At 44.4% G+C, this 25850-nt stretch overlaps 1 protein-coding gene across 1 annotated transcript in view; it reads left to right on the top strand.

The window, feature by feature from the left end:
• TENM4 (teneurin transmembrane protein 4) overlaps positions 1-25850 on the top strand; it is a 954015-nt gene that overhangs the window by 914195 nt on the left and 13970 nt on the right. Inside the window, exon 29 of the mRNA XM_029602209.1 lies at positions 14349-14491. Coding sequence (XP_029458069.1) covers positions 14349-14491 — 143 coding nt within the window. The remainder of the gene's footprint in view (positions 1-14348; positions 14492-25850) is intronic.

Here is a 25850-nt window from a genome sequence, read left to right as displayed (position 1 = left end):
TGTAACCATTTTATAAGAGGCAAAAAAAAAAACTACTTAAATATTATATGTTTGGCACTTTAAAGAAAAGGTTTAATTAATGTCGGAATTTAAGTCCTAAAGGGTGGACTGTTTGTAAATGAGAAGTCCATTCCAACTCCTTCTGGTCAAGAATCTACAAATGATCACCTCCCCGCGAGGCCACTTGGGCTTCATCAGTCACCAACCAATATAAATAAGAACATAAGAAATTGCCAAGCTGGGTCAGACCAAGGGTCCATCAAGCCCAGCATCCTGTTTCCAACAGAGGCCAAAACCAGGCCACAAGAACCTGGCAATTACCCAAACACTAAGAAGAACCCATGCTACTGATGCAATTAATACTCCAACTTAAACATACAAGGGAATGTTTGCTTGGTGGTAATCTTGTACGGGGGTTATTCAATGAGGATAACCGATTTGCAGTTATCCTCTCATGAACCTCCGTCTATTATTCTTTTATTAAGTTGAACAATATCTCACGAACTTTTTTTATATTTTTCAATTTTTCTAAAAATCCCTTCTCCCCTGCTGCTTTACCGCCCCACTAATGTCTTGTTACATACTTATCGGGACGTCGCCTCTGCGATGTATTATGGGTGCGGAGCTGCTTGTCCGACACGGGCCATGTTTCGGCACAGTGTGCCTGCTTCAGGGACTATGGGAGAACATGCTGTGTCCGATACTGGGTTCACAGCGTGTGGGAGACCTTTAATATATAAAAAGGTTAATTTTAAACAGCTAAGCCTTCTGCATACTTTATCTCTTATTCATTAATAATGCTTAAATTAAGACCCACCTTGCCATTGAAAACTTACTTGTGTGTAGCTTCTTTCTGTCTCACGGGCGACGCCTATTGTGCTTGTCTGGGCGTCGGACCTGTTCTGACTCTTTATATATACCTGCCTGGGAGACCTACCTCCTACTCTTTTTCAGACCGAGGCTATCTTGGACGTGTGCAATTCTGCTAATTATGTTGTAGCGGACCTGACAGGGAACTATGTCTGCTGAGGGATGAGCTTCTGCTTCATGAGGCGGACTTGGTGGGGAACTGGTGCTCACCACGTCCGCTAATGCTATGTTCGGTTTTTTCTTTTTTTCTTTTGAAGGGCGGCATAAATTAGACTGAGGGCGTTTTCCGGGCGGGGCTAACTATTTGTGATAGTTGCTAATTTGGTGAAGGGCGTTTCTCGGGCGGGGCTGACAGCCGCGCCTGTCTGAGAAATAACTTTCCCATATCTCTTAATGATCTGCCTCTTTTGAAAGGTTAGTCTTACGAGTTATTCAACTCGTGAAGCTATTTTAACACTTCTGACGGCCCGCTATGCAAGTCATGAAGGTACTGCTCAATCTTTTCGATGTCTCACTTACCGGCGCCAGCAGTCCCGCCCATTTGACTGCTTATAGTGCATCATATGTTCCTTTGTGGAAGGCAGACCTGATTGTAAACTAGTTCTTGCCACGTCTGCTGGAACTGCTGAGGCTTTTTATCTTTTATTTACAGGGGGCTACTTCAATCGGACTGGGAGGCGCCGTTCTATAAACTAACTGCTTTCCTAGTGTATGATCTTCAATTTTTACATGCTTGTCAAGTGACTTTGATGTTTGTAATGCTATTTTGCAAAAGGCTATCTATCATACTGTCTGTATGACTTATGATGATTTATCAACCTAAGATCAACTGCCATGGTGCCTGGGTGGCTACTGTAATATCTGTGTGGCTACTACTCCATTTATTTGTGTTTTAGCTAAACTGTTAGGGAACTACTGATCCTACATGATTTAATGCATAAGTTCAATGTGGAAAATCCACAGCTGCTGTCCTTTTCTGAATTGTGATCCTTGTGGTTGAACCTTTAGCGTCCCTATTCATTGATCATGAAATCCGAATGATTTCACCAAAATACTGTCCAGTCGATTTCTCGATTGAGCCCCTTCGGAGCCACTGTGCCCCAGGTGTATATGTACTTCTGTTCCATCTGTATTAGCTTTGTGTTCAGGTCGCCTCCCCTCGGGTGTTCCTGTAATTGAAAGAGGACCGCCGCTTTGAACTCTTCCGGTGGATGACCCATTTGTTGCCAGTGATCTGTTAAAGGAGCCCCTTCAATTTTGTGTCTCAGTCGACTGGCATGTTCTTGAAGCCTGTTCTTAACCTTGCGCATTGTCTTGCCAATGTATACCTTGTGGCAGGTGCACCAGAGTGCGTAGATCACTCTTGTTGAGTCGCAGGTATAGAAACCTCTATAGGTATATTTCCTCCGTCCCGGGATGGTTAACTCTGTGCCCTCATGCATAAACTGGCATGCACTGCATTTCCCGCATATTTTTTGACCTCTTTGTGTATCTTGACTTTGAGTTTGTTCAGGTAGTAGATTGGAATGTACTATCAAATCCTTCAGATTTTGTGCTTTAGTAAGAGCGAATGTGGGTTTTTCTTTCAGATTCGGGTGGACTTGCAAAAGAGACCAGTATTTTAGTATACTTTTTTTTAACATGAACGTTTGTGGTGTGTGTGGTAACACGCAAATTAATTTCTCACTATCAGTGCTGGTTTTGGGTTGAAGGAGCAGTTCTCTATTGGCCCATCTTGCTCGTTTGTACGCCTTTTTTACTGTTGCTACTGGATAGCCTCTCTGCAAAAATCTACTGGTCATGTCCGCCGCTTGTATCTTAAATTCTTCGAGGGATGAGCACAATCTCCTCAACCTAAGAAATTGCCCTACTGGTAAGTTATTTCTAAGGTGATTGGGATGAAACGACAAGTAATGTAACAGTGTGTTTCTGTCCGTAGGTTTCCGGTATATGGTAAATTGAAATCCTTCCCCTGTAAGCATTATTTGAATGTCCAGGAACGGTATGCTGTTCTTGTGATGTTGACTTGTAAAACGCAGATGTGGATTGCGGCTATTTAACCATTGTATGAAATGTTGCAGTTCCTCCTCTTCTCCTTGCCATATGACGAAAATGTCGTCGATGAATCTTTTCCAAAATTTGATATGACATTCAAAACTATTTCGATATACCCACTTCTCCTCAAACTCTGACATGTACAAGTTGGCCAGGTCAGGGGCCATTGTGGCCCCCATAGCTGTACCTTTGATTTGTTTATAGTACTTCCCTAAGAACATAAAATAATTCTCTTGTAGCGCAATGCTGGCTAGTTCTTGAATGAAGGCTACGGGAGTTCTCCGTCGTGTACTGGTGGAGATTAACTTTGCCGTTATTACCTCTATGGCCTCACTTTGGGGTATGCTGGTATATAATGCCGTCACATCTATAGTCACTAAATATGTAAGTTCTGGTTCTGGATGAAGATCTTGTAGAAGAGTCATTAGGTGTGCGGAATCCCGTATATATGATGTTATCTGTGGGATATATCCACGTAGGGATCTATCCACAAATTGAGAAAGTGGCTCTAAAAGCGACCCTTTGGAGGACACTATTGGACGTCCCGGTGGGGACTTGAGCGATTTGTGAATCTTAGGTACGGTGTAAAATACCGGACAGGTGGGGTATTTAACTTTCAAAAAACGAACCTCCTTCTCTGTAATCCAGTTTGCTTGTAGGGCTTGGTCTACTATACGGTCTATCCTCTGTTTAATTTCCTTGGTTGGATCCTCTGACAATGGTTGATAAAATTCAGTGTCATTGAGCTGTCGCTCTATTTCCATAATATACTGTTGCCTGTCTTGTATTACAATGGAGCCCCCCTTATCAGCTGGTTTTACTACTATTTGCTGATTATCTCAGATCTCCTTGAGCGCATGGATTTCTGCGCTCGATAAATTGTTGCTGCTAACTGATCGCTGGGTGATCTTTGAAAAACTGTCTCTGGAGTATTTTTGAGAAGGGAAGGAGGTTGGTTAGTGACTGATGCAATTAATAGCAGTGGCTATTCCCTAAGTAAACTTGATTAATAGCCATTAATGGACTTCTCCTCCAAGAACTTATCCAAACCTTTTTTGAACCGAGCTACACTAACTGCACTAACCACATCCCCTGGCAACAAATTCCTGAGCTTTATTGTGGAATGATCGTATCTATGGAAATGTTCAACGAGAGAGGCCTCCATTTTTTGAGCACATACGCAACTTTTGTGTTTAGCTAAATGGGTACAAATAATCCAGTTTTGTTTTGCCCACAGAGGACTTTCCACAAGGACATTCAGTTAAGTAAATAATGTGTAGATCGACAACTTAGCGAGTTGTGATATTTTAATACAAAATTCAGGCTTTGAGGTAAATGTATGTCCTCTAATAGAACCTGAACACATTTTGCAATTACCATAAGGAAAATGACCCTTTAAACTGGTTCATGGTGCCTTCCATGCTCTAGGTGGCCGCAGGCCTCGTTCTCTTCTGCCGCCAGATAGGATGGGCTCCCCCAGCAGCCGTGGGTCTCCTCTTCTTCTGCCACCAGACGGGATCAAATGGCCTGGAAGCCGCGGACCTCCTCTTCTGCCGCCAGACAGGATCCATTCCCCTGGTGGCGCAGGCCTCCTCTTCTTCTGCTGCCAGACAGGATCAGCTCCCTGGTGGCCGCAGGCCTCCTTCCTGGATGGGAAGGGATCCCCTGGTGCCCAGGGGCCTTTGCCTCCCTGGGTCTCCCCTCGTCCACCACTGCTGTCCACCTCCCTCCTTCACCTTGAATCAGGTCATAAGAAACATAAGAAAATGCCATACTGGGTCAGACCAAGGGTCCATCAAGCCCAGCATCCTGTTTCCAACAGTGGCCAATCCAGGCCATAAGAACCTGGCAAGTACCCAAAAACTAAGTCTATTCCATGTAACCATTGCTAATGGCAGTGGCTATTCTCTAAGGGGTAGATTTTCAAATAGCGCAATTTGGCGTACTTTTGTTGGCGCATCAGGCGCCAACAAAAGTACGCTGGATTTTAGTAGATACGCGCGTAGCCGCGCGTATCCGCTAAAATCCGGGATCGGCGTGCGCAAGGCTATCGATTCCGTATAGCCGGCGCGCGCCGAGCCGCACAGCCTACCTCCATTCCCTCCGAGGCCGCTCCAAAATCGGAGCGGCCTCGGAGGGAACTTTCTTTTGCCCTCCCCTCACCTTCCCCTCCCTTCCCCTACCTAACCCACCCGCCCGGCCCTGTCTAAACCCCCCCCCCTTACCTTTGTCGGGGGATTTACGCCTCCCGGAGGGAGACGTAAATCCCCGCGCGCCGCCAGGACGCAACCTGGGGGAGGGTCCGGAGGGCGCGGCCACGCCCCCGGACCGCCCCGAGCCGTAACCACACCCCCGGGCCCGCCCCCGAAAGCTACGGCCCGCCCCGAAAACGCCGCGCGGATCGGGCCCGCCCCCTCGACACGCCCCCGACACGCCCCCCTCGGAAAACCCCGGGACTTATGCGAGTCCCGGGGTCTGCGCGCGCCGGTAGGCCTATTGAACATAGGCGCACCGGCGCACAGGGCCCTGCTCGCCTAAATCCGCCCGGATTTAGGCGGATTTAGGCGAGCAGGGCTCTGAAAATCCGCCCCTAAGTGAACTTAATAGCAGGTAATGGACTTCTCCTCCAAGAACTTATCCAATCCTTTTTTAAACACAGCTATACTAACTGCACGAACCACATTCTCTGGCAACAAATTCCAGAGTTTAATTGTGCGATGAGTAAAAAAGAACTTTCTCCGATTAGTTTTAAATGTGCCCCATGCTAACTTCATGGAGTGCCCCCTAGTCTTTCTACTATCCGAAAGAGTAAATAACCGATTCACATCTACCTGTTCTAGACCTCTCATGATTTTAAAGACCTCTATCATATCCCCCCTCAGTCGTCTCTTCTCCAAGCTGAAAAGTCCTAACCTCTTTAGTCTTTCCTCATACGGGAGTTGTTCCATTCCCCTTATCATTTTGGTAGCCCTTCTCTGTACCTTCTCCATCGCAATTATATCTTTTTTGAGATGCGGCGACCAGAATTGTACACAGTATTCAAGGTGCGAAATAGGACTCCTCCCAGAGATCGCCATTCAAGCTCCTCCCACTGCCCATTGTCAGAGCACAATGCCTATAAGCCCCTTCCTTCTATCAGCATAGCCTCTGTATTGCGACTTCAGCCAAGCCAAGAGAAAAGGTCAAGCTGGAGTCTTGAACCCAGACATCCTGCTTGGCAGTATTCAGTCCTGTAATTGATCTTGCTTCCAACAAACCAAGTTTGTTTTTTTACATTGTACCATATGTACGTTTTAGTAGTTATACATTAATTGCATGTATTGCTGAAGTCTTTGCTCTCATTTTTTGGTAATTTTTGTTGTATTGGTCATATATTTATGCTTCTTTACTTCAGCTGCCATCACTTAGACCCCTGTTTATGAAGGTGTGTTAAGAGTTAATGTGTCAAAACATCCGTATTTTACAGCAGGTCCTATGGAGGCAATTCACTGATAAAGTATGTTTTGCACATTAACACATAAAACACCTTTGTTTTTCTTGCTTGCACAGTTTTATAGCTGAATCTTTAACAAATAACCCAAACTATAAAGAAAAATTACGTAGTGGAATTTTTTTATAATCACTAATGTCCATGTGTCATCTTGTAAGGTGGATCGAGAACTTAATTGTTTTCTGTATCATGATGACGTAAAAGCAGAACATGATGACACACAAAGTCCACCAGAACTACCTGGAGCTCTTATATGCCCCATTTTTTGAAATGGCATGGGCAGTCTAGAAGTGCGATCCATTGATTTTGTGCGGCCAAAGGGGAGCTTCCAAGCACAGTCTCCTTTCACGTCGCCATTTTCCTCTCCCTCCATTAGGCTGACGAGTTGGTGGTGGACACCTGCTAATCTGGTGCACTTGGTGAGAAATAGATGGCGCACCCTGTTGACAACGGACACTCAGAAGAGCACGGGAGAGAGCATCTCCCGGGATGCATGTCACTCAGAGGAAGCTGACTTAGGAGGATGTTTATGCTGGAGAAAGCCCCATTGTTAAACATGAATATTGTAGAGTTTCTGTGCTCCGTGGCGCAAAGCCTTGCCCGCCACCTTTGGAATCCGATGGATTGGGCTGACATTTCCATTTCATCTGTCTGCATTAAGCACGCCTTCTCTGTTCCCTCAAATGAATTTCCTGTGAAATGTGCTGGCAGGTTGCCGTAGCTTAAAAAAAATAGTGTGAAGTGAAATGTGCTTTTCTGTCACAAAACGTTGTCACTGCCTCTTGCTGAATTAGTGGTGTGTTTGGTTTATTTAATCCACCCAACAGAAAATGCTGTTAATTTATTTTTTCCTCATTTTTTAAAATCAGATTTGAGATAAGCAGCAAACAAGAATGTTGTGGAATCCTTTGAGATGTGTTTATTTCCCATCTGTGCTAGATGGCAGTAATATACAGCTTTCCTCTTTCGGTCTGATATGAATAAAAATTGCCAGCCTCTCTGAGCATATTAGACATGTGCAATCTCAGAATTTGCAGAAAATTAGAGGTGGCCAATTGTGGGTCTGTGCTTGCATAAAACATCCCAAGGTTTCTGCCTTACTTAAGCACCAAGAGACGTTTTCCTCCTCACAAGAGTCCTTCGGGATTGCAGCCCACCTGGTGAATAGCTTTTCCTTTGTACGTTTTGAGGGTGATTCTGTAGCATCGCACATAAGCTAGCCAGCAAGTATGCAATTAAGTTCACCCACTTTCAGAGCAGACTTGCGTGCACGAGTCCGCTTTGAAAATGATCACAGCAAACCTACGCATACGAAGCCCTGCCAGGAGTGGGGCGTGATCTCACCCCTTTCCCGGTGCTCCAGGGCAGCTTCTTGTCACGCTGTTTAGGCTTCCAGTGCGGCACTGGGGCGCCAGAGGCGGGTAAGGTTGATACCCTGCTCCCAGGAGGGATTTTTATGTTTCGACGGTATGGGGGGATGCTCCGGAGTGGTTGGGAAGCTGTGGTGCGGCACCTTAAGATTGTGGTGAGGGAAAGTGCAGGTGGGGAAGGCTCTCGGCTAGTCTGATACGCCCCGATCTCGTAGGATCTCTGCCACCCAATGAAAGTGGACTACTCCACTAGGCAAGAAAAGGAGAATGTTTCCCTCCTTTTTTCAGTAGAATACAGAGAACTACTTGTAAATATGTAATGCATAGTTGGTCTATAAAAAGTTAAGAGGTGCTATGACTTATGTTTCTTACATTGCAAGAATCATTGTGTTGAGTTGGTTGTGGCAGAGAGAAGTGCTCAGTGTTTCTTAATGGTCTTCTCAGCCAGACAGCATGAGATAGCAATTCGTATACCATAAAAGAATCATTTAGAAATTATAAAACATCTTACTACACGTAGTCGATTGCAATAGTTGAAGGATGAATGTTCCAGTATAAAGTATTTTATGAGCACATGTTGTGTCATGGATGGGCAACATTCTGCTCTGCACATGTGGCTGTTTAAAATTATTCTGGTTTAACACCATATTACAATATATTTATGTCTGCAAGGTGTAGCATTACTTTGTAGCACAGGGAGTTGAAAGTCCTTATTAACCTTTTGCTAGGTTTCCATTTTCATTGGGAAATGCTTTTTTTTTTTTCCCAGTTGATGGTAAAAACTGGATATAGTGCAGAGACCCTCGTATTCTGTAGCTACAACAACTGATGCAGAATTAGGCATTTTCTGCCAAATCGTGGAAAACACTGACCGTCCCCACCAGCCTGTTACCCTGTCTTCGGTTTCTGCCAGAATGGAGGGGCACGCTCCCCCGCCCCGCCCCCCCCCCCCCCTCTCTCTCTCTCTCTCTCTCTCTCTCTCTGTCGACACAGATCTTGGGGGCTCTTGGGCAGAGTTCTGGACCTGATGGGGGGAAGGACTGGATCGTTCAAGGCCCAGAGTGGCAGGGGTGACCCTCAATTTGTTGTCCTGGGGAGGCAACAGTTCACTGTATATGAAGAGATCTGAATGTCCAAATTAAACTTTATTGCAAAAGATTTTTTAAATGGCGATTTGACATGGCTCACAGCAGATGGAAATCACAAGCCTCCAATCTTTTTTTTTTTCTATATGTGCAAGGATCTCTCGGTATCCGGGCCAGGAAACTCTTACCCTCCAGAGCATGGAAAAGCAAGGCCTTCCAGGGAGACAAGGGTATCCTAGATGGACAGAACAATCCCCTTCCAAAAATACCGTCAGGAAAAATATACGGTCTAAGTCTTTGCACAGTCTCAAAGGTGTCCCTGTCTCAGGGTGAAGACTCCGGATAGGAGTCCTCAACTGTATCAAAAGATTTTACTGACAGTTCCCCTCTTCAGTTGACAAAACAGGGTCTTCCTTAGGAAAGGTCCAGTCAGCAGAGAACACGGCAGCACCTTTAGATGTCCCCTCTTCAGGGCAGGAAGGGTGGCCACAAACTTCTTCCCTGATAACTCAAGTGAAAAGAGAAAAACTCTTCACAAAAATATCACAAACGGTGGAACACTTCTGCAATGAGTCACAACCTAACCTCAAAACTTTCAAAAAAGATCTAAAAACATGGCTGTTTCACAAAGTCTACATTGAAACTCAAACATCCCAACATCCCAAAACCCAAAGGAACTACCAACCAAATACATAAAAGAACTTGTCTCCAATCAGCACCTAACAAACCCTCCTAACTCAAAAATGAATTTTTTTCTGGACTATAAAAGATTAACTTTTTGTTTAATATATATCCTGTTATACCTTAATTCACAATCGTTAAGAATATGACACTTTGAATCTTGTAAACCGTTGTGATGGCTTCACCGAATGACGGTATATAAAACTCAACAAATAAATAACTAAAAGAAAAAACTCTTCACAAAAATATCACAAACGGTGGAACACTTCTGCAATGAGTCACCTCTGTTCCAGCCCACACCGTGTGGGATGGAGAGCAGTGGAATCTTCCCTACCCCCTGACCTAACCCAGCACAGGGAGTCCCCAAATTCAAAACACACCAGGGCCCTCACAGAAAAAAACTAAAACTCAAGAGTCCAAAAGCCCCAAAACAACCCTGAGGCTAGCATTGGTAAGCACTTGCCTCCTTCCAGTTAGAGTGAGGATCCGGACCGGGAGACCTGGGGAACAAAACTATGAGTACTCCTACTCCTCTAAACTCTTAACACAAAATGCCACACTTATCTAGACAGCAGGCTGCTTTTATAAACCGGGAGGGGGAAGGGGGGGTCTGACATTCCTGCAACCATAGTGAAGGAGCTATTCCAAAATTGTTCACCTTTCCCTCCGTTTCCAACTATCCTAGCTCAAAAGGGACTTAGAATTAGGGCCTAACTCGTTCTGAACCCCAAAGGGTCATTACAGGCCTCTGCAGCTGTCACTGTTCTCTTTGGGATGGGGAGAGAGAAAGGAGGGGGGAAGGCCAGGCTAAGGGAGGGAAAGGAAGGCAGAAATTTATTATTATTTTGTTGCTCTTAATATACCACCTTTCTTTAAAAATCAAAGCAATTTACAGTTTAAATAACATAAGAGGGATTTCCATGGGTAAATGGGTGTTCGCCCATGGAGAAAACTCTCTTGAAAATGTCCCCATCCCCAGGTGGGGAAAAGTGCACGCATTGCCCTCCTCAGTGCAGGCAGCAGCAAACAGCATTCCTGTCACAGACCACAGGGGCCTCACAGCAACCACAAGAGCTCAGCAAGGCAGTGGTGCTGTTACTCTTAGTAAGTTACAGATGGTCTCGTCCCAGCAATTTGCTTATCTCCTACTGCCCAATCTAACTGGGATACTCTCTATGAAAATGCCTGGACAACATGCCTAAAAAGCAGAGTCACAGGTAGCATGTCTGCTGTCTTATGCTGTCACTCACTATTAGCCTCCCCAAAAACCCAAGGAGGATTTAAAATCTTTGTCCTCTCAACATTTTCACTGGTCAAATCCTCCCTTGTGCTTCATTGGCTCTTACAGTCATGTGATCATGGGCATAGTGCACTACCATGAGGAAATGATAGGCTGAGGCAGCCATATTGAGAAGGGCTGCAGAGGTCTCAGAAGTAGCAGTTCATCCTGGCTGCACTTATGTGGCAGGTATGAATGTATAATGTGACTGCACAAAGAACAAGGTAAGAAGGCACTACAGGTGCTTCAGTCTGAACACAAGAATAGTAACTGATACCAGTGCACGGGTGCACATGTTCGCACATTTGCCAGCTCGCGCTAAACATAGAAACATAGAATTGACAGCAGAAAAGACCAGATGGTTCATCGAGTCTGCCCCGCAATCTTGTTTTGAATTCCAATCACAGTCCTATAGTCTGGGCCCTTTCATTGTCACTAGTGTTTAATTGAAACTTGACCCTATGCCTCTTATCTTTAGCTCCTTAAGGGGTTCACAGAGTCTAATCCATTCCCTAATTGATATCGTAACCTGTATTCTTCTTCACAATTTCCCATTTACTTCCTCCCTCATGTTACTGCTCATCCCCCTGACTCATGGATTTATTTCCCTAAGGATCCAAATAGTCTATCCCATGCCCTTTTAAAGTCCTTAACTGTCTTCTTTCTCACCATCTCCTCCGGAAGGGCGTTCCAAGCGGCCATCACTGTCTCCATGAAGAAATATTTCCTGACATTCAATTTGAGTTTACCTCCCTGGAGTTTCATAGCATGACCCCAGTTCTCTTTATTGAGATTTGTTTTTAGTTGTGAATAATTTATATGTTTCATGTATCTGAAGGTCGGTATCGTGTCCCCTCTGCGTCTCCTCTCTTCCAGGATGTACATATTTAAGGCCCTCAACCTATCCTCATAGATCATATGATGGAGGTCTGCCACCATGTTGGTCACCTTTCTATGAACCGCCTCCACTCTGTCTCTGTCCCCCTTGAGATACAGACTCCAGAACTGAACGCAGTACTCCAGATTGGGCCTCACCAAGGATCTGTACAAAGGAATTATCACTTCTTTTTTCTTACTAGATATTCCTCTTTCTATGCAGCCCAATATTCTTCTGGCTTTAGCAAACACCTTATCACACTGTTTTGCCATCTTCAGATCACTAGACACTATGAGCCCCTAAGTCCCTCTCTTGCTCCGTACTTATCAGTTCTTCATTCCCCAATACATACAGTTCCTTTGGGTTGCCACTCCCCAGATGCATGACTCTGCACTTCTTTGCAATGAAGCTCAGCTGCCATGTTTCAGACCACTTGTCTAGCTTTCTTAGATCATTTCTCGTTTTCTCCACTCCTTCCGGTATATCCACCCTATTGCAGATCTTAGTATCATCTGCGAATAGACAGACTTTACCCTCAATCCCTTCCATTTTAACGCTCACGAAGATATTGAACAGTGCTGGCTCCAACATCAATCCCTGCGGCACACCACTCAATACCCTTCTCTCCTCAGAGTAGGTTCCATTCACCATCACACTCTGTCTTCTATCCGTTGGCCAGTTTGCAATCCACTTCACTGTCTTGTCACTCAGCGCCAAACTTTTTTCTCATTTTGTTTAGAAGTCTTCTGTGCGGGACTGTATCAAATGCTCCACTAAAGTCCAAGTAGACTACATCCAGCGTTCTTCCATGGTTCAATTCTCTCATCACATAGTCAAAGAAATCTATCAAATTCGTCTAACAGGACCTCCCCCTGGTGAATCCATGTTGTCTTGGATCCAGCAACCCTCTGGATTCCAGATAGTTTACTATCCTTTCCTGCAACAGCTTCTCCATCAATTTACCCACCACTGAGATGAGACTAACCGGCCTGTAGTTTCCAGCCACGTTTCTGCTACCAGTCTTGTGTAGCGGTACCACCACCGCTCTTCTCCAATCCTTTGGCACTATGCCCGAAATTAGTGATCTGTTGAACAGAACACTTAGCAGACTCGCCATCAAATCTCTGAGCTCTTTCAGCACCCTGGGGTGAATTTGGTCCAGCCCCATGGCTTTATCCACGTTTAAGTTTCCTAGCTCCTCCCATACTTCATTGCCTGTAAACGGTTTGCTGCCTAGTGCCCTTCCATCCACAACCTTGTTAACCAGCAGCGGTCCACCTCCTGTAAGTCCACTTTTCTTCACTTCTTTAATTCGAGTTAAAGTGAGATACTAACTCATCAATGATATATTGATTCTTTCACTTTTGGGCTTTGTTTTACACTGTACTGAGGATGATTTTATAACATCACAGCAACTTATGCGGCAGCTGCGCGCATAAGTTATGCCAATTTCAAAGAGAGCTTAATGCGAAATAATGCGTACAAACTCACCCTCACAAAGTTACACCTGCTCTTTGCAGGACATTAACCTGTACATGTGAATTTACAGGCATACTTTTTAAAATCTGATGTACATGCATATATCCAAACTCTACCTCATGGAAAGTCTCTTTTTTGTGCACATAGAAGCATGTGCAAAATCAGGTGACTTGCATACTTTTATGTGCAATTTTATAACAAAAGCCATTTATGCACGTAAATGACTTTAAAAATTACCTCTAATCATGGGGGAGAAAACTTTTAGTGTGACTGGCTCTGGGTATTAACACAAAAATAGTACTCAACCGTCCCTCCCCCTTCCCTCCAAGGATTATAAATCCCACTTAGGCATTGTAAATCCAAGAAGCAAGAGCTGAAAAGAGAAATCATAGTAACATAGTAATGACGGCAGAGAAAGACCACGTGGTTCATCCAGTCTGCCCAGCAAGTTTCTTAGGGTAGTAACTGCCGCTCCATGCAGGTTACCCCCAAGCTTTATGTAAGGATAACAATATTAAAAATTAAAAACCAAGCAGCTGTCAAACCGAGCCTGTGAGTAGCTGTGCAGAGCAATGCCACAGCTCACTCACTGGACTAGCTGGGATTAAATACTTGATAAGATTTGTTTCATTTGCGTTGTTTCAAACAAACAAATCTACAGCTGTTACACCAATGATGGAACTTTTGCCAGTAATACTACAGTTAATTAAACCTTTCATTTGATCTTGACTCTTGCCTCCTTATCAAGGGCATTATCAAATAGGTGGATAAAAAATGATTGATGACTGAAGTAGGAGCCATTACTCAGGCAATTGATTACTGTGAATAGCAGAGCGGATTTCACGGCACTGGGAAGGCAGTTGTGACTTATAACCGTCCATCCACATTACAGCGGCTTCACTGAGGTCCTTTCCAGAAACTCTGTTTGGTTATATTTCACTTTAGTTTGCACAGAGCAGCTTCAGCTCAATTGCTGGTGAAACCGTACAGAAGCTTAGAAAATGTGCAGCATAAGTATTATTCCTGTAAGCCTTAAGGAATAGTGCTGACTTTCACGCACACTGCGCTTGTTGTCGCATGTTGTTAAGAAACCTTTCGCTTATGTGGGAGACTTTAGTCACTGAAAATCTGTTAATTTCTGCTTCTTTCTCGCCTGTTCCAGATGTCAACAACTGGCTGCTTACCTTTGGATTCCAGCTGCACAACGTGATCCCTGGATACCCCAAACCAGATACAGATGCAATGGAGCCATCCTACGAACTCGTCAACACTCATATGAAAACCCAGGAGTGGGACAATAGCAAGGTATTGCGCACTACACACTCCTGTATTAAAAGCTGGTCTTGCAATTGTTCTAGGGACCGGTGTTAGTCCCCATGCAACTGAGATAACTTCAGGCTGAAAATGGATAAAATCCCCTGAGAAATCAAACCACAAGTTCTTTGTTTACAGAAACCTGTCTCTGAGTTTCCAAGTAACTGTTGGACAGAGTGGAATTATTTTATCATAGCAGCACAGTAATGTCGGCAGGAAAAGACCAAATGGTTCATCCAGTCTGCCCAGCAAGCTTCCCCAGGTGGTAACTACCGCTCCGTGCAGTTATTCCAAGATTTATAATAACCCATAAAAATTGCAGCTAGCAACATTTTTAACTGGGTGAGGAGCTTTCTTGAAAATTCAGACAGTGCTGCTTGACGTGCTTTGCTTATGCACTTTGCCTTGGAAGCAGTCCTGTGCTTTTTCCCTTATGCCTGAGTATCAGTTCCCCGGACCATAGAAATCGGGGCCCTTTTGGTTATTCTCTGAATCCAGTTCCCCCTGCCATCAAAGTGAGAAGCAATGCTGCAGTTGCATTAAAAGGATCAAGGCTTATTGGTCAAGGGCATTAACCACTGCACCGGCAAGTTAAGCCCCTGCACACTTTCTGTGTTTCGTTTAGGACTTGGCCATAGAAGCAGATATATGCTTTTTCCTTTGTGTCTATGTAATCAGTAACCCAGACCGTAGAAGTCAGAGCCCTCGGTTGTTTTCTGAATCCAGTTACGCTTCTAACACAAAATGTTATTTTAGACCCAATGCTAGATTTTAAATTGTCTAATAAACTTTCATCCCATCCTGTTTGAATAAAAAATCTGAAATCAGAGCAATTCCTCTCTACCAATGAAACCCTCCAGCCAGACTCCTCACTCCCCCCCCCCCGTTCAACACACCCCCCTAAATAAACCTCCCTCCTGCCTTTCTCCCACCATGACACCACCCTCATTCAGCCCACGCCCCACCGATGTAACCCCCCCAGCCCCCCTTTATTCCTCTCTCCCCCCCCCGCCCCCCCACTCTCTTTAAAAGCCTCCCCCAGCTAGCCTCCCGAAGCCCCCTCCTTAATCCTCATCCAACCATCCTTTCCCATCCAACATTACCTTATCCTATCAGAAATATTTCTCTCCATTCCTAACTCTAGTCACCCCGGTGCAATGTAAATTGTTATAAATTACAAAATACCTCCTTACGATGTAAGTCCGTATTTATATTAATATATTATAAATGTTACTTTGAATTGCTATTACTTTAATATCTTATAAATGTTAAAAATATATACTCATCTCTTTAGTTCCTAGAAAAGTTAACATGTTACAATGTAAAATAAGGCAGAACCTGCCCTATTCACTCAGTTATATGTAAACCGATGTGATATCTCGATCAAATGTCGGCATATAAAGGAAATAAATAAATAAATGCAAACTAGTTTTATAGGAAATTAGCAATTAACCCAGAAAACAGCAGTCAAGCTTGTTTCTTGCACTGCAGAGAAAAACATTTCAGTAGTTTAGTTTTTTTTCCTTTTCCACTCTTTGTTTCTCTTTAATACCTTCACCCCTGATGCCTTCTCTGAGCAGCACTAGGAACCTTCGCCAAGCCCGAGCTCTGAAAGTCCAAGGTGACTGATTAGCCCAGCTCTTTATGCCTGGGACTTTCAGAGCAGCCATAGTAATCTTAACGGAAATATAAGCAACCGTGCGGCCAGATCCATCCGCAGGCTGCAGTGTAATGACAGCAGCTGGGTCCTGTCTGGCAGGCCGCAAGTACAGTAATAACTAGAGGTCCTAGCAGCAATGCGGACACTCGCGTAGCCGGGTCTCTCTTTTCTGGCTCTGTATGGGGGACCTAAGAGGTCGAAGGTTTGGGCAACAGCAGTGTTCATACTAGTAGCTATTTAAATTGTTAGAAAGCTTTGTGGTTAGACATGGGGAAAGGGGGGGGGTGCTGGGAATGAACTAAGAGGGAGATGGTTTTTTATGCTCGCCTGCCCGAGGTGGTAGAGCAATAATGAAGAAGATGACAGAATCTGTCCTGGATAAGGAGCAAGATCTTACAGGTGTTCATGCTGTACAGCTGGCAACTGGGATATATCCTGAACGGTGTAGATAAAAAATAGTTGGGCAGATTGGAGGGGTTGGTTGATTCTGCTGTCATCTACTGTGAGACTGTGCATGAGCCATTTTACCTCCCTCCCTGGGATCAGTAATGAGCCCAACCCCCAGCCGGCCCAGAAAGTCAGCAGATTCACAGCCAGGTGTGCGGCACGCAGGATTTAAGGGCTGAGTCCTGGGGCAAGCCCAGTTTAGTAGCCTTTGGAGACAGTTTTCAAGCTGTCCACGTTGGGATGAAAACCGTGCCTGCTTGTTATCCGAGGACCTTGCAGCAGTTTTGAAAGCGATGGTTATATGTGTATTTTCGCTTTGAGGTTTGCCAAGGGTACAAAGTGCGGTCATTTGCAACTGCATTTACCGCGGGTAGATTCTTCCTGGGTAAGTGCACACAAAAATTTGAAAATGCAATCCACACGCATTCTCTTCCTCCCTCCTCCTCATGTGCCCTGGGAACGCCTCCTCTCAGTGAGGCTAAATGTAGGCGCACACTTCTACCACCATTGAGGGAGGGCAATGTTCAGAAAGCCAGATAACACGGGAAAAACACTCTGAAAGCTGTCCCGCCCACGTATAAAATCAATATTTTTTATTTATTTTATTTAAATTTCTTATATGCCGGCATTCGCGATGGGAGTCGCATCATGCCGGTTTACAAATAACAAGGTGTGACAACAGAATAAATACTTAATAACTTAAAAACATTAACATGTGATAGAAGAATAAGGTAGCAGTTACAATAAAACAGGGATAAAATGCAACTTGGAATGAAGAGAAGGCAAAAGAGAGATTAACACTGAGATAACAAAAGAATGACCAAGGTAAATATCATTTATTCTTGTACTTGCTCCGACAGAGTCTCCTGACAGAAGTACCTTCTGGAAGACTAAGGCAGTGTAAAATGAGATCGAACGGCACAAAATATTTTACATAAATAAAAACCTTATTAAACTTTTCCACTGATGTTAGTGCTTGGCAGCACTGGAAAGCGAAACAAACTCCCTTTCCCTCTCCTCCCCAGGCCTTCCCCCTCCCATTCTTCCCACTGCTTGATCACTCAGCCCTTTGCTTTCCCTTCACTTTAGCCCTTTTCTGCCATGGTTCTCTCCTCCCCCTCCACTTCGCCCCTTTTTTTACTTTTCCTTTCCCCTCTGCCTCCCCCTTCGCTCTTTCCCTTCGCCCTTTCTTTCTTACTCTCTCCCAGTCTCCCCCCAACTCCTTCCCCTTGCTCTGCCTTCTCCCTCTCCCCTTCTGATTCAGAATTGGCGCGGCGCCGCACTGACAGAATAGCGCAGACGGCTGCGGGAGGGGGCGGGCAGGAAGAGCCGCTCCCCCTGCTCGCTGCACTCCTGCCCCTCTCCGGTTGGAGGCCGTAGGAGGAGCCAGGGACTAGAGGGGGAACAGAAGCACCTCCTCGCCAGCCTCTGCCACATTCGTAGCCCTTTCGGCTCTGGAAAGCCTCAGAGAACCTGGGAGCTCCCCCAGAGACCCAAAATATCCAGCTCCAACCCAGATATTTCCCACATACGTTCACTTACAATAAATAGCCAGATAGTCAGGACGTGCCTCTTCGGGGGTTAGGGGGGATTCATCTAACTTTCCACTCTGTTGTCAGTGATTCTTCCATGGGTTGGAAGTCTGAAATCTCCAGGCTCAATTATTTTGAAAATGTCTTGTTGGAGCAGTCAGAGGCAGAAATACTGCACTTAAATGCAGGCAGGAAAAAGATGGGGTGGTATATTGTTCAGCACATATAGTAGGGTGGCACAAATGTGCTTTGTTGTAACCTATTGTCTTTATGTTGAAAGAAAGACACATTGGTAAAGCAGAAAAAATATCACAGTCAGAGTGCAGCTAGCCAGCAAACACAAACCTTTCACAGCGTTAAATTTAGCTTTGTTATGCTCCCCTGCTGCTCCTGAGTGCCATTTGCAATCCGGTGCTCTGCTGTGCAGCCTTTTCCGTCCCCCGTGACAGTGAGCCTGTCGCTAAATTGCTGAACAAGTTCAATGTTATTGGCCAGCAGGGGACTCCTACCTGACCCCTCAACCTCTAGCAAATGGCAGGAGCTCCAACGACTGCATTCTGTTTCATTCTGCCCTCTTGTCTTGTTGAATCACCAAGTAATTGCTTGGGCTCATCGGTTGCTAGCTGTGGGGATGGAGAGTGCTGGGAGAGGAGGGGGGACAGGTTGCCTTATGGAACTGGACATTCTTTCATTTCAGCTAAGGATATTCCCTACATGCCTCTTAAAAACAGCACCCTGAAAACTTTGGCAGAAGAGGCCTGGTCACCCCCCTTTTAGCAGGAAAGAACCACCCTGATCTAAGATGTCATATCGTGGGGGAGGGACATAGATTAGAGCTGGTCCTCCCACAGGCTGTTAAGTTTAAAAATAGAAGAGTATCTGAGCTAGCAAGGAATCCAGTAATGGAAGAAACAGCAATTTAAACCCCCACCTTGAAGTTTCCCTAGATGGGTTAGCATGATTTAAAATAAGGTAGGTGTGATGATTTTGGGCTGGTTCTTCAGGAATCCCTGCAGCTTCCAGTGACCTTCCATATGCTAAATGGCTGCTTATTCCTCCGTATAGAACTTTGTCTTTCTGACTAGGCTATCATTCTGGCTCGAGCATGACCCCGTTTCTAGCCAGACATTTACAACTCAAAAACAAACTCTTAACCTTAAAGGAAAATGGAGCCTCAGCCAGCCCCAAGGTCCCAGGCTGACTTGGATCATCAAGTCCACATGCAGAAGGCCAGAGGAATCTGAAGGCCTAGCAGCTCCTTCTTCCTATCAGTCTTCCTAGGTTCCTGATGTCAACCTTCTCCTTCCATTCAGGTCCAGCTTCCTTCATTCCCCCTTCTGCCCTTTTTGTATCCCACTTCCTTGGGCATGGTCCCTACCGAGAGGGGTGGAGCTCAGTCCCACCCCATTCCTGGGCTCCTCCCTAGGGACCTCATTTTATCTATTCCTCTCTTTTTTTTTTTCTTTCCTAATTTTATTTGTTCACATTAGTCCCTGAGGCTATTCTTTGCTTTAAAATGTGTTTTCGCTCTTTGTGTTTCTGCTTTGTTCATGGGATATGAAGACCTCTTCACATTAGGAAGAAAATGGACCCAAGTTATCAAAGCCTTTCTCCCTTTCTGTGCATACGGGAAAAGCCTTTGATAATGTCTGTAGGTAAGTGATAGTCAGAGGCTCAGCAGTCACAATGGGACGGTGCGGTGGACATTTATTATGGCTCAGAAAACCAAATTTTTAAAAAGTACAGGAAAAACATGGAACTAACACTTAGATGTTAAGATAGGAAAAAGGTAGCATTAAAATAGGGCTGGAGTCTCAGTTCACTGATGATTCCTAAGAGAGAAATTCAGAGGTCACAGCTGTAGATAAGCACAGACTGGCATGAAAGTGCATCATAAAGGAATATTCTGGAAAACTCATTCTAGCTGCATCTGAGGCCAATAATTCCATGGCCAGTTGGGGGTTTAGCCCCTACATTCCTACAATGTCCCTTTACCCTTAGTTACAGTAATTTGGCATCACAGCATCCTATTAAGGGGCACAGAATGAGCCTCATGATCATATGGAGATGGATATCATTTAAATGTATTCCAAAATTTAAAGAACAGTTTTGGAGGTGCCCCTCTGGAGCCTGGACCAATATTCACCCTTGGACAGTCAGATGGGTGATGCATGAGGGACTCCCGTACAATATGCATTGAACTTTATTCATCAGAATGAATTTGAAAAATTAAATTCAAACTCTAGAACTGTTCTCTACTTCTTGGAATATATATATAAACCTGGTTCTACATCTGTTACAAATGCATTACAAAAAAAATTAAATGAAGACTATTCTGTAGCTAACCCTTCCAAGGGAAGGAGAGGAACTGGAGACTTTTTCGATCTGCAACCCCCTACCAGCTCCAGTTGGCCTGAGAGTTAGAAACTGGATTTAGATTGTGTGCCTAACTTTCTAAACTGTTTTTAACGGGAGGTTTAATCAACTGCTTTGACCAGAGAGAGTCAAACCAATTTTGTGTCCATGGTGGTATTGGATGTCAGAGTATTAACCCCAAATGTGGTACAGGTTCTTAAGTTCAGTCAAAAGGCCAAAAAGGCTCTCAGTTTGTGACAAACCTTAGATTTATCTTAGCCGAAAAGAAGCCAAGAAACATTCGAAAATGATTGTTTGTTTTTTAATGGGTGATTTAATACTCCCAGTGAGTGGGAGGAGACAAAAGGTAGCGGTAAATGGAGTTTGCTCTTAGGAGGGGGGTGTTATTAGCAGTATGCCTTACAGATCAGTCCTGGGACCAATTCTTTTCAACATTTTCGTGAGCAACATAACAGAAGGATTGTTAGGAAAGGTTTGTCTTTTTGTCAATGATACCAAAATCTGCAACAGGGTAGACAGTCAAGAAGGTGTAGAAAACATGAAGAAAGATCTAACAAAGCTTGAGGAATGGTCTAAGGCAGGGGTGGGCAGTTCCGGTCCTCGAGGGCCACAAACCAGTCTGGTTTTCTGGATATCCCTAATGAATATGCATGAGAGAGATTTGCATGCACTCTGCCTCAGTTGTATGCAAATCTATGTCATGCATATTCATTAGGATATCCTAAAACCTCGACAGGTTTGTGGCCCTCGAGGACTGGAATTGCCCACCCCTGGTGTAAGGTGTGGCAGCTAAGATATAATGCTAAAAAATGCAGAGTAATGCAGATAGGGCCAGATTTAAAAAAACTACAAGTGGGCGTAGATTTGTGCGCGCACAAATCTACGCCCGATTTTATAACATGCGCGCACATGTTATGAAATCCAGGGTCGGCGCACCCAACCAAGGGGGTTGCACAATTGTGCAACTTGCGCGCGCCGAGCTGCACAGCCTTCCTACGTTACCTCCGAGGCCGCTCCGAAATCAGAGCGGCCTCGGAGGGAACTTTCCTTCCGCCCTCCTCCCACCTTCCCCTCCCTTCCCCTACCTAACATGCCCCCCAGCAGGAGCGGGTTTTCGTGGTTACGCGCCTAATATATGCACGTAACCCTTTGAACATCCGCCTCATATTGTGCAAAAACCCAAGGGAGAGGTCCAGTATTGGAGGCAAAATTCTTCTAAGCACAAAAGAAGAGCAGGATTTGGGAATGATTGTATCTGATGATCTTAAGATGTCCAAACAAGTGGATATATCGACGGCAAAAGCCAGAAACATGCCTGGCTGCATAGGGAGAGGATAGTCAGCAGAAAAAGGGAGATGACTTTGCCCCTAGATAGGTCCCTGGTGAGCCCTCACTTGGAATACAGTGTACAGTTCTGGAAACCCCACCTTTAAAAGGATATAAACAGGATGGAAGCGGTTCAGAGGGTGGCTACTAAAATGATCAGTGGTCTTCATCCTAAAGCATATGAGGATAGACTTAAAGATGTAAACATATACACCCCAGAGGAAAGACGAGATGGGAAGATATGATAAAGATATTTAAACATCTCAAAGGTTTCAATTCACGGGAGGCTAGCTTCTTTCAACAGAAAGAAGGTTCTAGAATGAAGAGCCATGGGGGGAGTAATCTTAGGAAATATTTCTTTACAGACAGGCCGATTCAGTAAAATTTGCAGGAGAGCCGGCGCACCAAGGCGAGCGCCCGTTCTCCCGATGCGCACCCAGGCCACTCTCCTGGCATGCGATTCTGTATTTAAATGAGGGCCTGCGGTAAAAAGGAGACGCTAAGGACACTAGCGCAGCCCTAGCGCCTCCTTATTGACAGAAGCGGCGGCTGTCAGCGGGTTTGACAGCCGACTCTTAATTTTACCGGAAAACGGACGCCGGCCAAATTGAGTGTCTGTCTTCCAACCCACGGTCAGATTTTTTATTTTTATTTTTTTTTTTTTTACAATTTTGATTTTTTTTGGGGGGGGGGGGGGGCCTCTGACTTAATATCGCTATGATATTAAGTCGGAGGGTGTACAGAAAAGCAGTTTTTTCTGCTTTTCTGTACACTTTCCCAGTGCCGAGAGAAATTAACTCCTGCCTTCGGACAGGCGCTTATTTATGAAAGTAAAATGTGCGGGTTGACAGCCGACTCTTAATTTTACCGGAAAACGGACGCCGGCAAAATTGAGTGTCCATCTTCCAACCCGCGGGCAGATTTTTTATTTATTTATTTATTTTACAATTGTTGGGGGGGGGGGGGGGGCCTCTGACTTAATATCGCTATGATATTAAGTCGGAGGGTATACAGAAAAGCAGTTTTTCTGCTTTTCTGTACACTTTCCCGGTGCTGGCCGAAATTAACTCCTGCCTTTGGACAGGCGCATATTTATGAAAGTAAAATGTGCGGGTTGGCTACACATTTTACTTTCTGTATCGTGCAGGACTAACTAATAGGCTCATCAACATGCATTTGCATGTTGCGGGCGCTATTAGTTTTTGGGGGGTTGGACACGCGTTTTCCTCGTGCTATTACCCCTTACTGTATAAGGGGTAATATTAGCGCGTGAAAAATGCGCGTCTAGTATGGAATCGGCCTGAGAGAGAGTAGTGGATGTATGGAACCAAGAACGGTATCTGAATTCAAGAAAGCATGGGATAAATACAGAGGATCTGTGAGGGAGTGATGGGAATTGTAAGGACTACATAAATTGGATGAATGGGCAGAATGGATGAGCCACATGGTCTTTTTCTGCTTTCATGGTCCGAACAAATTTGTGTTCTTAATGGGGTCAGTGGCAGGGTGATAACTCTTCATACTTAGGGAAATTTCACTTTCAGTTTTTATTTGTTTTTTTTGTCTTGGGAATTTATCATTGTTTATTATAATGAATAAAAATGGGAGGAAAACAGTGGGAAAAAATGACTAATTTTTTCTTCACTGATTTCCTCCCATTTTGTTGATTTTAATAAACACTGATACATTTTTAAGACAAATAACATTAAAACTGAAAACAAAGTTCCCTATCCACACTGTGTATGTTCTCAATCTCTGCCAAAAAGGCCATCACACAAACCTTTCCTTTGATCTTAGCCGAATGGGGGTCTGAGAAGCAATGGCATTCTAACCTAATAATCTACAATGCAGTCAATCTTTTAGGTTTTTATGCAATTTTTTTCTGTCTTGGCGACACAAAGTCTGTGTAGTGACACTGGGATCATAAATCCAGGACTAACTTGAGGTAGTACATTAATACTTGCTTAGTTTTCTCGGTGTAATTCACACTCCTGTGTCAGGCCACTTGTCAGCCCAGTCTTAAGCAATGTTCTTTCAATGTGATGCTGACTTCCATAGAAAAGCAACCACATATTTTTCTTAGCAGGTTGAAAGAAAAAAAAAAAAAGTCAGAAGAGCACCTTTTGAAAGTGAGAACCATGAGATACAGGCAGAGTCAAAGAAACTGTTCCTTGAGCATACAACAATATAATGCTATTTTCACTTGGACTAGAGCAGAGCAAAGCAACCAGGCCTTGAAGGTCGCTTTCATTGCTGGATGGGGTGAAACACCTCTTGGGGGTCTCTGGTGTTTAGAAATAAGTCTTTGGAATAAAAAAGCACAATACATCTTTCACTTAGGGTAAAGCAGGAAGAAAGAAAAAATAAACACAAAACTGTTTTTTCCCTTTTTAAATATCAGTTTTATACCTTGAGTTCACAACCCCACAGCTACAGTTTATTACAAAACATAGCCAGTAAAGATGATTAATACTGTGTATAACGCCCTTTCTTTCTTTCTTTCACCAGGAAAACTAAATAATACCATTTACAAGATGTGAGCTGCCCTCATCTAATGAGCATATTTGTTATATATTTCCTTAATGCAAACATATTGCAATGTACGAGTACCATAAAAAAAAAAAAAAGCTGTTTCCCAGATTGCCATTGCTGTAATCTGCCTGCATGTGCAATACGTTCCTTTGTAGGGCTTATGCAATATGTAAAAACCAATGACAAATGTGTATAATATAGTAGATTGGTGGCTGTATGTGTGTGTGTGTGTGTATATGTATGTATTAGCTATTCCTCTATATAATATGTTCATATGTTCATAAAAATAGTAACATTAAGAGAGGGATCTCACCATGAAAAGATATACAGTGAAGATCAGTGGCATTGCTACGAAGGAGCAAGGAGAGGCAAGTGTTCCCTTCCCCCCAAAAAAAATTAGTCACCCCCACAGCTTCAGGTTGGTGAGGCTGGACCTGCTACAGGCAGAGGGAGAGTGCTTGGGACCATCCTAGGGGGAGGAGGAAAGTATGGGAAAAGTGCTTGGGTCTATCCTAGAGCAAAGTGGGGCCCGTTCTGAGGTGGGGGGGAATGGAGCAGTGTTAGGATCCGTCCTGGGAAGGGGGAAAGTGCTAGGGTCCTTCCTGGGAAGTGGAGTGGATGGAGGAGAATTCTGCGGTTGGATCTAAAGGGGACAGAGACATTGGAAGTGGGAGAGTCTAGGGAGGGGGCATTTAGGGGTGTGAAAGAGAGAAAGTTCATGTGCAGCATCACCCCACCCACCCTCAGGGACCAGTGACTTTAGAACTAGTTTTCAATGTAATACATGACCTGGTACAAGGGGTTACTATGAGAGGGCCGCTAAGCAATAGCTATCATAATGCAATAGCATTTAACATAATCACTGAGACCGGTAACTTTTAAACAGCCACACGGGCGCACATGCTCGCGCAAATGGATGCGACCATTTTATAGCACACACGCACATGTTATAAAATCAGCTGTGCACACAAATGCTGCCTCTACCGCAGAAGTGGGGGGAATTTTAGTAGATGCATGCGCTGACACAATTACCAGTTTCCTCAGTTCATTTCCAGTCCACCCTGATAAAGGATAGGACTTCCTAACCCCCTTAGCGAGAAAACCTCCCTTTTACCCTATTAGCTTCAACCTTTCAAATTCTGCTGACTAGCCCAGATTTTTTTATTTTAAAACTTACACGCCATCCATAGCAGAAGTAAAGTTACATGGTAGGGGACCCCGGTGTGCGTTTTATGCGCATAAATACTTATGCGCATACTTCAGGTTATAGATCCAGAATGCCCATATCCCACCCAGTCTCTGCTCACTCCCCGCCCCTTTTTTGACTTCCTGATTTGTGCGTGTACCGGAAGATACTCACATACTTGTGTGATTTTTAAAATTTGCATGGTGCGTGTGGGTGCAACTTCTGCGCATATCTCCCGGTTTTGGCACCAGTAAGGCTTTCAAAATCTTCCTGTGAGGGAGATCATGAAGT

Source organism: Rhinatrema bivittatum, chromosome 5, assembly GCF_901001135.1.
Source record: "Rhinatrema bivittatum chromosome 5, aRhiBiv1.1, whole genome shotgun sequence".
Classification (NCBI taxonomy): Eukaryota; Metazoa; Chordata; class Amphibia; order Gymnophiona; family Rhinatrematidae; genus Rhinatrema; species Rhinatrema bivittatum.
The sequence above is the reverse complement of the archived record's forward strand: the minus strand, read 5'-3'. Positions and strand labels throughout refer to the sequence as shown.